The sequence below is a fragment of the Callorhinus ursinus genome, unplaced genomic scaffold (genome assembly GCF_003265705.2).
Source record: "Callorhinus ursinus isolate GAN/ISIS: 27379988/994484 unplaced genomic scaffold, GSC_fseal_2.0 scaffold21, whole genome shotgun sequence".
NCBI lineage: Eukaryota > Metazoa > Chordata > Mammalia > Carnivora > Otariidae > Callorhinus > Callorhinus ursinus.
Window position 1 is genome coordinate 15,274,226 of NW_027397083.1, and position 13,128 is coordinate 15,287,353.

The following is a 13,128-nucleotide window of genomic DNA, read 5'->3' on the forward strand; positions in this document are numbered from 1 at the left end:
GTGCATGTGTGTGTGTCTCTGGGTTGGCACAGGTGTGTGTGTGTGTGCACGCACACATGCGTGTATGGGTTGGAGTATGCATACGTGCGTGTGTGTGTGTGTATGTGTGTGTTGGAGAGGAGCAAATTCTCTTTTGTTTTACTTGTTTTAATTCTCAGAGCCAGCTGTTCCTAATGTGTTTGGGTACTCAGCCTCAGGGAGAGTTTCTGCTTTGGGATACAGGGCTAGGGGGCAGGGGGAACCCCATCATGCCCTCCTCCTTCTCCCACTGGAAACAGTGCTCTGAGGAAGTGCTTTGATGCCCTGCCGTGCCGTGTGGGCACCAGATGGGAGGGGAGGGGCCGCTGCCATGCAGGAGGGGTGACGGGGGACTCGGGGGGGGGGGGTAGTGAGGCAGCATGGAGGAGGCAGGGAGGCTGGGTCAGGGGGAGGCCAGGTGAGGAGGGCAGGGCGGACTGTCAGCAGAGCCATCAGAGAACACTGCAGGGTCTGGGCAGGAGGAAGACTGCCGTGTGTGTTTGCCCCCCACCCCATGGAACACAGTGGGGGGCTTCTTGGGTGAACTGGGCAGAGGTGAGACGGCCATAGGTGAGCCTTGGTGGGGTGCTCCTCGGATGTGGGCTTCCAAGAGGGGAGAAGCGTACCCATTTGAAAGCTCGCCGCATCCAGACTCGGCTCCTAGCTCTGCCACTAAGTTGAACGAGTTATTCAAACTCTCTGAACATCAGTCCTCCAAGATCTAAGTTGGACACAGCAGTGCCTGCCTTGCAGAAAGGATAAATTCGTGGAGTAAATTAAGCCTCCATTCCCAGCACATAGCAGAAATAACAGCAACAGCTCCCAACAGAGCCCTTCCTCGGTGGCATACACTGGTGCAAGCATGGACATCCGCAGCTCAGTCCGTCCTCACGGTCTCACTACGAACCAGGGGCTTGCCTTACCCTTAGCTATGGCGCCAGGAATCCGAGGCACAGAGAAGGGAAGCCACTGGCCCGAGATCACACCGCTGGTGCCAGAGCCAGAATCAGGAACCCAAACGTTCCAGCTCCAAGGCCCTGTCTTGACTGTCCTGCTTCACCTTCTCTGGCTGTCACCATCGTCATCACATTTCTGTGTGCAGGATAGGGAATTCTCACCCGGATTTGGCCACATCCCAGGGGTTCTCCAGCTATCTTAAGGAATTTTAAGAGATCTTCCCAAAAGTGACCGATTAAATTCCTGTGGGTATTTTTCTTTAAAAAAAAAAAAAAAGTTCCCGGGGCTGTGGGACAAAGATGCATTGACTGAAGAAACAGCAGTTACTGAAAGCTGGGAATCTCTGTGGCCACGGGCTCTTAAGAACCAACATGTAATTTTAAGCCAGTCTGATTTTGCTTTTCTGGTGCTTTCTAAGAAGCCACACAAATTTACAGGCTGTCACCCTCTGGGATTGATTCTGACAGCTCTGTCCCTCTGGCCCTGAAGTGCTAATGAAAAACACTAATTGGACTTGGCCAGTGGCTGGGATGCATCCCCTTTCTCTGTGATTTGTTCTCGTCCCTTTCTTGGCAGGAAGAGGGAACGGGGACAGCATGAGGCAGTGGGAGGACTCGGGGAGGGGGCGGTCCCACCCTTCAGGTGGGCACAGTGGGCACTCAATCCCCTGAGGTCTGTGAAGGCAAAGCCAGGTCTCTTTGTCACCCCAGCGTCCTGAATGTCACACGAGGCCTGGGCCGAGGGAGACACTCTCAATAGTCAGTGAATGAAGAAGTGAAGGAATGAATGAATTCTTATATGGCCCAGGAGCTCGGGTAGGCCAGTTCCTTCTGCAGCTCCAAGAAACCACATCTACAAGTGGGCTGCTCCTCATTCTGGCTTCTGTAGAACTCAAATGTCCTCAAGTGCAGCTTTGACATTTGCCCACTGACTACAGCCCCCCCTACCCCCCTCTACCAGAAGCTGCAGGGCTGGGCCTGTGGACCTTTTCTCCCTTCCTGAACTTACCTGTCTACCTGTTTCCCCACAGGTGTCCTCTCCCTCCCCGCGTACTTCAGTCCTTACAACGGTGGGTCCCTGGGCCACGACGAGCGAGCCGATGCCTATGCTCAGCTGGAGCTCCGGACCCTGGAGCAGTCCCTCCTGGCCACCTGTGTGGGAAGCATTTCAGAGCTGAGTAAGTGTGGTGCATCCCAGTCTAGCTGGCTCTAAGGGGGAGGTCGGGTAAGAGTTCACCTTCTAGATTCCAGCCTCCTCCTCCTCCACACTGTCTCTGAAAGCCAGATCCTTCTAGGCCAGAGATGGCAAACTGGTGGCCCACAAGCATGTATGGTTTGGTTGGCACATGGGCTGAATCATACACAAATCTGGACCTCTGGTTTCTCTTGAAAAATCAGATGACCTAGTGCCTCCGCACCCCCTTCCTGCAGTGCAGTGATCAGGGGGAGCTAAGTAGCAGCAAAGTGGGCAGCATGTGTCCCCTGCATTGTCATATAGCTTGGTGTTCTATAGCTGGCCCGATCCGTTCATTCATTTCACCTGCCTGGCCCACAGTGCTCTGCATTTACAACTGCTGTTCTTTCTTAAAGTGCCCCCGGAAATCTCAGTGCAGAAAATGGAAGATAAAAGCAGAGTGAAGTTGGTTGTGCTGGGGTGGCCTCAGCCCTGCAGTGGCCCTGGGCTTCTCCTGGCATCTCAGGGCCCTGCAGAACACAGTTGGAAACCCCTTAGGCTAGGGCATTACTGTTTGGCAATGCTTCAAAAGAGTGTGTTAGGCAAGAAATCTCATGCATCTCCTGATATCTCTCTCTCTCTCTCTCTCTCTCTCTCTCTCTCTCTCTCTCTCATTGTCCCAGTTATTTAAGAAATGAGACTGCACACTCCTCCTCCTCAGTTCTCCTATGTGGCCCCATGAGACCGCCCAGTGGTGGGCGGGGACACACACAGGGGTCGAGGTGCATGGTGTGGAAACAGGTGCAGTTTCACTCTGCTCTAGCCCTTCCCATTTGTGATTTCCTTGAGCTTTCTAAATGGTGAATGGCAACCCTTTTGTTTCTTCAGGACACTGCTTTCTCCCTCCCTCCCTCCTCCTCCTTCCCAGAGCAGGAAAGAAAGTGCCTGGTTCAAGGTCACAGAGCAGATGCATCATAGGGCTGGGAGAGAAGGCAGGACTTCTGGCTCTGTCTCCTGGGGGCGTCACAGAAGTCAGGGCTGGTGCCTGGCTGCCCCAGGTCCCTGTAGGAAGTGGGCTCAGGTATGTCTGGCTTAAGTGGTCACCCTTCTACTTGCTTGGGGCTATGGGCTTCCTAGACGTGGCTAGCAGCCTGGCCACCAGCATCTCAAGGAGCCGACATCAGGATTGGAGTCTGATCCTTTGCCTTTTACCATGGCCGCCTCTGTGCCCATGATAATCCACAGCTAGGCAAAGGGAGAACCATTCAGAAACTTTCCTCAGGGGAGGGGCTTGTCATCATTCTGCCCTTATCATTCAGCCCCTATTGGTTCTACCTTCTAACAATATCCCAAGTTTTAGTTTGCCCCTTTTGCCATCTCCACTCCTGTCAACTCAGCGCAATCTAGGGCCATGTCAAACACAAATTGGATTGTGTCACTCATCTGCTCAATAACCGCTCCATCCTCCATGGCTTCCCAGCTCACTCAGTGAAATCTAAAATTCTCCCCATAGCCCAAAGTCCAGTACATGATCTGGCTTCATCACCTACTACTCTTCTCTTGTGGACCGTGCTCCTGCCACCCTGGCCTCCTGGCCAAGATCCTCCCTCCCCAGGGTCTTTGCACTGGCTCTTCCCTCTGCCTGTGACCATGTCCCCCAGATACCCAACTATGTTCGTCCTTCATTTCATTTTCTTCAAGGCTCTGCCCAAATGACACCTTATTAGACAGGCCTTCCCTGAGCATCCCCTGTATAGATGAGCACCCCATTCTCATTCCTCAGTCTCCATCCCCTTACAACTTTAGTTCATTCAAAGCACTGGTCACCACTTAAAATGTATCATATTTACTTGTAAATAGTTTGTCATTTCTTTCCCCTGACTAGAATGTCAGCTTCATGAGAATAGACTTTCTGTTTTATTCCCTGCTATACCATATTCCCACAATTAGAATAGTACATGATGCTGTGTGTGTGTGTGTGTGTGTGTGTGTGTGTGTGTGTGTGTGTAAAAGAATGAGTTCTGTATTGTCCAATGTTTGCCTCCCAAAACCCACCTAAGATGGACCCACACCCTGGCCCAGCTCCTTGGGGCAAAGGAAAGATGCATTCCCTTCGCATCTTTTTACAGATGACGGAACAGGCTGGATCATATGCCACGTTGCCCCACCTCCCCACCCTGAAACCAAGGTTTTTGCTAACCCACAGTGAAGGAGGGAGGAGGCGAAGGTGGAGGCAGATAATGCAGATTTTCTCTCTGAGACTAAAGAACTTAATGAGGCTAGTGATACTTGGCACTCTGAGCTCCTTGTACCTAAAAGTTTACCGTAGGTTTAACATTCATTAACTCCCTGCACCTAGCCAGGACCAGCCTGCCAGGTGGGTTTGGAAGTTTCTTCCTTGTATCAGGCCTGGCTGCACAGGGAATGTAGGCACTTGTATTTTTCTCTGTCCCTCTCTCCCCACAAAAAGGTAAATGGGAGGGAGTACGAGATAAACAAACCTAAGTATATCTTTTTAAAGGTAGCCAGATGGCATAGGCCTCATTTTGAAGACAGAGTTACCTTGCAGATCTTGCCTGCTTTTATTTGATGGCTCATAATGAGGGTTGGAGAGATGAGGAGCCCGCAGCACCTCTCACCGAGGCTCTCCTGATTAGCCAGCAGTATGGGCTTGCTTTTCTGTGCCTTGTGGGCATTTCTGGGCTTCAGACTGAGGTTTCATCGAGCTTGGGATCAGCTGATTCTCAAGTACAAGGACATTTCTGGAGCAGCTCTGTGCGCTCACCTGCGTGAAAGCAAGAGTGCAGGCCAGTCTGGGCCATGACTTCTCAAGTCAGCTGTGGTGACGCACCCAGATGCTATGCCCCGACTCTGTTGCAGACTGAAATCTTTGTAAAATAGAATAGAAAACGCATGTCGAGAAACACGAAACCAAAGACATGTAAAAAGCAAGCCAGTTTTTAAAAAATTATTAAATCACTCTGTCAAATTGCCGTGAGACTTTTTTAAAGCTCACTCTCAGTTTCTAAAATTAGCTTATTTTGATCCAATCACAAACAGTAACAGTTTGCAGCCCTGTCCCAGTGCACAGACCACACTTTCATGGAGCCATGGCCCAGAGCATGCGTCTGGGATTCAGGGTCCCCAGGTCGAGTCCTGGCTGGTTCACTTACTGGTACAGCCGGGACAAATCATTTAACTTCTCTGAGCCTGTTTCCTCATTTGTAAAATGGAAATACCTCCCTCACGGGGAAGTTGTGGAGATTAGATGAGATCTAGTCTATTTTTGCCATCTCTTGAGCCTAAAAAATATGAGGTGGCAGGGAGGAAGCCCACTGGGGAGAATACCCAAGGCGAGTGGTTGGCTTTGGCCGAAAGGGAGGGCTGCCGAGCAGTGTGAGTTTTTAGATGCATGATCAGAGTTGTTTGCAGGCATCTGCTTCTTGGTCTCTGAGAGACTGACGGCACGCAGCTGGGCCTGGAGCGGAGAGGCTGGGGACCTGCGTCTCCAGTGGCCGTCCTGCTGCTTTTGTGGCCCTTCCCCCCACCCCAAATCTTTGGAAGGCCTCTCTTTGTACTCCGCTTCCTTTTAGGGAATGCTTAAGAGTCGCTTCCATTTCTTCCTTGATTCTGGCTGGTAACGTGCTGCCAAAAGGGTTCTACACCAATAACAATAAAACAATCATAAACATAATTAATGATAATGGCTTCTCCCTTGTCAGGCCTTTGAAGTGTTTCCACAAGGTCTCTCTTTGATGCTATCAGGGACTCTGACTTCTCCTTGTGGTCCTGTGATGCTGCCAAAAGTTATGACATTTTGACCTGGAGAAATGGAAGCCAGGTTTCAGCTGATTGCATCCACCTTAGCTTTACAACTAGCTGGCGTGAGGCGGGTTGGTCTGGGGGTTGTTGATGCCAGTTTCTGCCACCCAGGAGCCCGAGGGCAGGGCTGGGACCCAGCATCTCAGGGCTCAGACTCCTCCCATCCTGGGAAATATGGGGCAAGGCTTGACTGCATGGAAAAGAATCCTGGAAGGAAGAGCAGCGTATAAGATGGCCTGGAAGATAGAGGAATAATAGCAATAAGACATTAATGGTAATGGTGTTATAGTTCATCTTTACCAAGTACTCTGCCAAGCATGATGTTAAGAGTGTTTTACACTTACTTGAATCCTCACAGTTTTGAGGTTAGATAGGTAGATTCCATTTTACAGATGAGGAAATGGAGGCTCTGATGAGAAACTTCTGTAAGGCATATGGTTGGAAATAGCAGAGCCCTGATTGGAAGCCAGGCATAGCTGACTCTGGAATCTGGGCTCTCGTCCATTAACCTGGCGATTCTGTAACCTCACTGCACAGGAGATTCACCAAGGGAACTTCTACAAAAGAGGATGCCCAGACCAATTAAATCAGTCTTGGGGATGGGAGCCAGGGGTCCATAAGTCACGAGGTACCCAGGCAGCTGAGCTACAGTCACAGGGACAAGCAGAGTCAGGTGTGGAGAGACAAAGGGGAGCGGGGCGTGGAGGTCTCCAACTTCAGGGATGTCATTTTCCCTGCTCGGAAGCCAGACACTGTCGCTGAGGCTGTCCCAGGAGAAGTTGGCCACTAATGGGCTCAAGTCAAGCCCCTCCAGAAGCTGTATTTTAAAATGAAATGGATGTGTAAGGCTCTTTCATGATTCTGCAAATGTTGGGGAGGGGTGCCTATCATGCAGGAGACCCCATGCAGGTGCTAGGGACGCAGGGGAGCAGAGAACCAGACTCATGGAGGCTGTATCATGAAGGTTAATTGAATAAATGACCTGGTTCTGCCACTCACTGAGTGCTCTTCACCAGATTAAAACCTCTTTTCTTTCGCCTGAGGGCCAGCCTTGTCCAGAGGCTTTCTCTGGAAGGAGCTATCTCTAAGGAACTGCCGTGGCAGGGGGGAGAAGGGGGAGCTGGCCCCCAGGCAAGGCCCCCCTCAGTTCTCAGGCCTGAGGAGAATGGAAGGGTGCCACTCGTCCCAGAACAGAGGAGCCTGCAGGTGCCTGGGGCTGTGTGGCCCATCCTGTCTCAGCATTGTGGCCTCACACAATGATGGGGACATTTCCTGTCCCAGGCCAGTGGGATATTGAAAAGACTTGACTTGGGCAGTTAACACCGTGCAGGATATGAGGACCTGAGGACCCCACAGACTTCGGTGGGTCAGGCCTGGGTCACAGTTCAGTTCATGCCTGCATTCAAATCCAGAGCCTACCATTTACTAGCCACAGGACCTTGGCTGGTTAAGCTCTGTGCACCTTGGCCTCCCTGTGACCGGGGAAACGTAGGGGGTCAGTTAAGTGTTCGTTTACCAGATAAGCCTCAATTGCTTCACCTATAAAATGGGGATAATACTGGGCTCCAGTGTTAAAAGGATCAAATGAGAGCCCATTTCTGGGAAACCAAACACTCGGCACACACTGAGCACTCGGGGCCGGTGGCCACGGTTGTCTAACCCGATGTGTTGGGGATGGAGGGACCTGCCCTGCGGAGGCACCTGGGCTTTGGGCAGGATGGCCCGGGGAAGGGCCACCGCGCAGCCTGGCACTGTGTGTCAGAGGCCGGGGCTCCCTGGGTCAAAGGGCTGGGGAAAGGCCCGCGGGGTGGTGGAGGGAGTGGGGATGTTGAAAGAGAAACCACATTAGCATAAGTTCTGAAAGAGACCAGCCCTGCCAAGTCTGTAGCGCGGCTGTTCGGGCCAGCCTGGCTGGGAAAGGAAAACGAAATTGCTGGTGTGTGTCTCGGGTGACAGTCTCCACCTCTGCCTGCTGGCTCCCGGGGAAACAGTAATTCCGCGCCGCGGCCAGGGGAGCCACAGGAGCCTTGGAAGGATGGGGCTGGTGAACTCAGACTTCTTTTCTCTTCCGCCCTCCCCACAGGTGACCTGGTGTCCCGCGCCATGCACCACATGCAGGGGCGCCGCCCGCTCTGCCCGGGCTCCAGCCCCGCCCGCCAGGCCCGCCAGCCGCCCCAGCCCATCACCTGGTCCCCCGACGCCCTCCACACGCTCTACTACTTCCTGCGCTGTCCACAGATGGAGTCCATGGAGAACCCCAACCTGGACCCCCCAAGGATGGCCCTGAACAACGAACGGTAGGGGTCTCCCCGGGGCTGTTCAGCGGGTGGGATGCGGCCAGCACAGGCCTGGCCCTGGCGTGCCGTTGTGCTGTTCACCCTGGGCGGGGGTGGCCTGGGGTCGTCGAGGCTCAGAATGGATTTGGGCTTCTGTCTCGGGTGCTCCAGCGCTAACGCTCACTTCCTGGGCTCTCTGACATTCAGTCACCCTTTTGATAAAAGCAGGTATTCACAGCTGCCGGGAAAGGTGCTAGTGAGGACTGAGCGAGTGAGGGCTCTGAGGAAAAGCGCTCAGGACAGCGTCTGGGTGGAACGGGCCTTCCGTCGATGGTAGCTGTCACCTCCTGTGATTGGGGCGATGCCACCATTTCCATTGTCGGCAGGGACCTAAGGCCTGCTCTACCCTGCCCCGTCCGCTCAGGCTATGGACGAGAGCATCATGGCTCTGGCAGGTTAGTGGTTGAATAGCCCCAGGACCCAGGCCTGCTGCTCTCTCTACAGAATCCTAACCCTTCCCTGGCTGAGAGCAGGGCTGCTAAAAACAGATGTGAAGGTTTTGCCCTGCACAGGGGGACCCAGTGAGGGGCACAAGTGGGAGACAAACACAGGGTCATGTCAGCCTGAAGACCAGGTACCTTTTCTAGTTGGTCTTCCTCAGAGGGCTGCTGCCTTTTAAAATTTTTCTCCCTAGAGAGGATGCTTTTTTATAATTTGCCCAGAACATCATATATGCTAGCATGAGCCTCGCCTCATGGTTAACATGGCCACCCAGCAGGGTCTGTCCAGGGGCTCAAGAGTTGCATGCTTAAAGGTCCTGGGAGTAAGGAAGACGTGCCCTTGGTTTAGAAAGCACCATCGGCATGCATTCCAGCACTCCATAGGCCCCGGAGAGGGAGCGAGCCTGAGGGGCTCTGTGCCACATGATGGAGGAAGATGGCCTACAGCCTTGAAGAGCGAAGGCTACAGCTTTCCCAGGCCCCCCACCCCAGCTGGCCTGCTGCCTTGGAGAGGCACTGGGTCTCGTCAACTTTGCGGTCCTCACGCCTGCTCCCCGGCCAGGCCCGCTTCTCCATTGCCCCCATGGTCACAGAAAACAAAGGTGCGGTGCACTGCAGCTCATTCAAAACAGCCATCATGAAAGTATGGGAAATCCTGCGGACACATGGCAAACGTTGCAGGCTGGGAATGCCGTGGCCCAGGAGTCAAGGGGTCTGGGCACAAACAGCGTTCATGGACCTTGAGAACTTTGTGCAAGGTTTCAGACCTCTCTGAGCCTCCACCTCCTCTGCTATAAACAGGGCAGTGGTAATGAAGCAGTTGTAAGGACTGAATTGTGATGGTCAACATTTCCTGAGTACTTACTAGGCGCTAGGCACCGTGCTGAGCACTTGGCATGTGTACCCACAGGAAATGCGTGTGCTTCACAGCCCCATTTGACAGATGAGGAAGTGGAGGCAGAGAGAGATTTGATAACTTGCCGAGGCTGTGCTCACAACCAGTACACGTGCAGTACTATGAGACAGGAGACATAAAGCAGCCATGGCCCAGGGACACACATGTAGTAGGTTTCCAGTAAAGGCTGCCGCTGCTTGATGATAACCAGTGTCTTTATTAGATCGTCTGGGAGATGGACAGTGGATGCAGGGCCCAGGTAAGTTACTCCGGGCCTGACCCCGAGCAAGAAGGCAGCGGGGGGAGGCTCCAGGCTTCCTGAAGGAAGCACCCGGCAGGAAGGTGGAACCAGAGAAGAGGCCCAAAGCCACAGCTGTTTCTGCTTTGTGGAGAAATTGCTGTGGTTTCCAGAGTTGGCTGGGCGGGAGAAAGGGCAAGGAAAACCTGTGAAGGGTGCAGGGGACTCGCTGGTTTTTTGATGAGGTCCCAAGGGTGCTAGGCAGGGCCTGATCACCCAAGCAAATGTGTCTGGGAGAAGATGAAGAGCCTTCTTTGGGCCCACTGCCCTGGCCTGGGCCGCTTGGCCCTCTGGTGGTGACCGTGGCCGTTGGCCGTGGGGCAAGCCAGGGAGGTGCTCCTCTGCAGCCGTCGTGCCCAGAACCCCTTGGTTGTCTTGGTGGCTGCCCTCTGGCCTTCCTCCTGGGAGAATTCCCGGCCCCAGTGCTCTACAGCACAGCAGCGGGGTTTCTGTATGACCTGGGCTGTTGTGTGGACGTGATCATAGTAGCTAAGCTTCAGTGGCAACGTGTGTGTGTGTGTGTGTGTGTGTGTGTGTGTGTGTAGATATCTCATTATTTAACATCCACCCTGTCTGTGGCACAAAAAAATTGGTAGCTAAGCCATTTTTCCATGAATCATTTCGAATGAATATTAGATACACGAGGAATTGGAACCACCATTAGGAAAAAAGTATCCAGACATTTCAGATTTGGGCACAAAAAGGAGGACACCCTAAAAATACCCAGGCTGGCAGACAGCCTGACAGCCGTGTGGTGGCCCGGCTCCTGGCTACTGAAAGGGGTCCTGCCATGCTTGGACTCCGTTGGATGGGGCAGGCCCTGGGGACCCTGGCTGGCCCTTCCTGGGGGCCACCAAGCTCACGTTCCATGGCAGGCAAAGCCACACGTCTCCTCAAGGCACCGCCACGCTGGTATCCTCACCAGAGCTCTGGGGAAACCTCCTCTCTATACACACAAATAGCCGGACTTGGCTCCAGGGTAACAGAGCTTTGCTTTTGTGAGTCTGGGGATGGCTGTCTGTCTCTTTCTGCCCCCTATACCCCCATTTCATTGACTCTTGAAGTTCCTCCATCTGTCCCATGTGAGGAGTGTGGGGGCCAAGTGCACCCAGCCAGAATCCAGAGCCTCTGACTGCCGGTGTGATGGTGGAATGGGGTCCTGCAGGCCTCCGTTCAGGGAGTGGATGGCTTGGGGAGTTCTGGGTCTGTGGGGATTTAGTGATCTCTTCCCACTGCCTTGCTCACAGAGGCTAAGGAGCTCAGTTTGGTGGAATGGGTTTGGCCACATGGTAGCATTGATTGATGCCATCCAGGTCTGTGCTCAGAGATTTCCGCTTGGAGGAAATGGTCCTTCTTCCTTCCCACAGGAGGCCGTGTGACCCCATCCATGCTGATAAAGGGTGGGACACGCGTTCCTCTCTCTGTGTGAGGCTGATGGCCTTCCCTGCGAAGTCATGTGCTGCCTCTGCACGGCTCAGTCGGGCTTTAGTATCTCCCTGGGAGGGGCCGTCTCCCCAGAGCCTCCTGCTCTGGGTGTGGGAGGGGAGGTGGTGGGAGGAAGGAGCTGCAGAAACAGTAGGAGTCCAGGGTAGGCAGGCGGGGTGGCTTTGCAAGGGACAGCCGGGCCCTCTAGCATACTTGTATGTGCCGTCACAGTGAGCCAGCAGCGCTAGGGAGAGGAGCCCAGGCTTTGGCCCCAAGGCCTCGACCCTGGTCCAGCCTCCCGCACAGGCCCCTCCACGCTCCAGGCTCCTCACCTGTAAAGTGGGGAGGACGAAGTGCGGTACACGTAAAAGGTAGCCTTTCTACCTACCTTGTTTCTTTTGTGCCCCACAGATCAGCAAGGTAGGTGCTAGAATGACCTCCATTTTACAAATGAAGGCACGAGGCCGGAGGGGGCACCCAGCTGCTAAGTGCTGGGCAGGGATTTGAACCAGGTCTCTCCGACCTCAAAGCCCTTGCCCTTCACTGTGCCCAGCTGCAGCTGCCCCACCCGGCTGCTAAGCCCTGGTCCTCAAGCTCTCAAGGCTCCCCGGGTGGGTCTCCCAGGGCCATGCCGGCCCCACCTGCCTGTCCATTCCCAGCACCCGTCCCTTGCCACCCTGGAAGAGCCTCACAGATGGAACCTCCCTGCGCCCTCCCAGAGCACCTTTCCTGCCCGGCAGCTCTGCATCACAGGCACGGGCAAGGCACAAGGCAGGGTCTCAAACACAGGATTAGTCACAGCTGCTGCCCTGCAGGGCATGTCATCACCCGAGACCAAGCTTGAAAAGTGAAAGAACTTGCTGTCAGAGATCCAGCGTTGCCCATGGAGATGGGGGAGCCTCCTTCCCCCGAGGTCTGGAGGAGAATGGACAGCCATCTGGCTAAGTGTGGTCCTTGCTAGTCGTGCCTGGAGGCGGTGGGATGAGCTAGCCGAAAGAGCATCCTGGGTGGAAGATACCTCCTTGGCCATCATCCTCCTGGGATGGCGTCTGGGAAGAGGGGAGGAAGGCAGCATGGACACCCAGGAGCGGCAGGAGGTCTGCCAGCTCGCCAGCACATTGCTGGAGGAAAGCGTCATCAAGCAGAACCCGTGAGGGAGACAGATAGTTCATGGTGCAGAGAGGGCTGAGGCACACAGGAGGCGAACCAATTTTCTGCTTCAGAACCTCGGGCGCTGGAGGGCCCGGGCTCAGCAGGTGGCATTCCCAGGTGCATCTGATCTGATGGCAGCAGCAGCGGAGACTATCTGGGAATCCTAGGAATGACTGCAGGCCACTTGTCCACAGACCAGTGCGTTTGCTGGAGCCCGGGCCTCTCCCTGGCCCCGCCCAGTGTCCCTTACTGGCGGGAAGCACACTCAGAAGGCTTGCGGGCTGCCGAGGCCCAGGACGCTCAGCCAGGAGGAGCGTGGGAGCCGAGCCAGAGTGATGGGAGACAGAGCCTGGAAGTGTCCGGCATCATGACTTCCTAGACTGCCAGAGCCCTGTCTGAGGAGGGGACTGTATTCAAACACGTGCCTTTCAGATTGGACTTACCACTTAGTGATTTTAGAGCCTTCGGTCAGTAGGTTCCTCCAAAGCTCGGTTCTATAGACCACCAACACATAGTCCTTACGATCACTTGTAAGGTGCGAGGTCTAAATGAGCTCACATTCCTAATATTCTAGAACAGGACCTGGGACACAGTAAATGCCACATATGAGCT

The 13,128-nt window shown here is 54.1% G+C and overlaps 1 protein-coding gene across 2 annotated transcripts in view; it reads left to right on the top strand.

The window, feature by feature from the left end:
* Nucleotides 1-13,128, top strand: part of ABTB2 (ankyrin repeat and BTB domain containing 2) — a 170,087-nt gene that overhangs the window by 122,102 nt on the left and 34,857 nt on the right. For both annotated transcript variants that reach the window (XM_025878303.2, XM_073904781.1), the window contains exons 2-3: nt 2,006-2,152; nt 8,054-8,267. In XM_025878303.2, the coding sequence (XP_025734088.1) occupies nt 2,006-2,152; nt 8,054-8,267 (361 nt within the window). The remainder of the gene's footprint in view (nt 1-2,005; nt 2,153-8,053; nt 8,268-13,128) is intronic.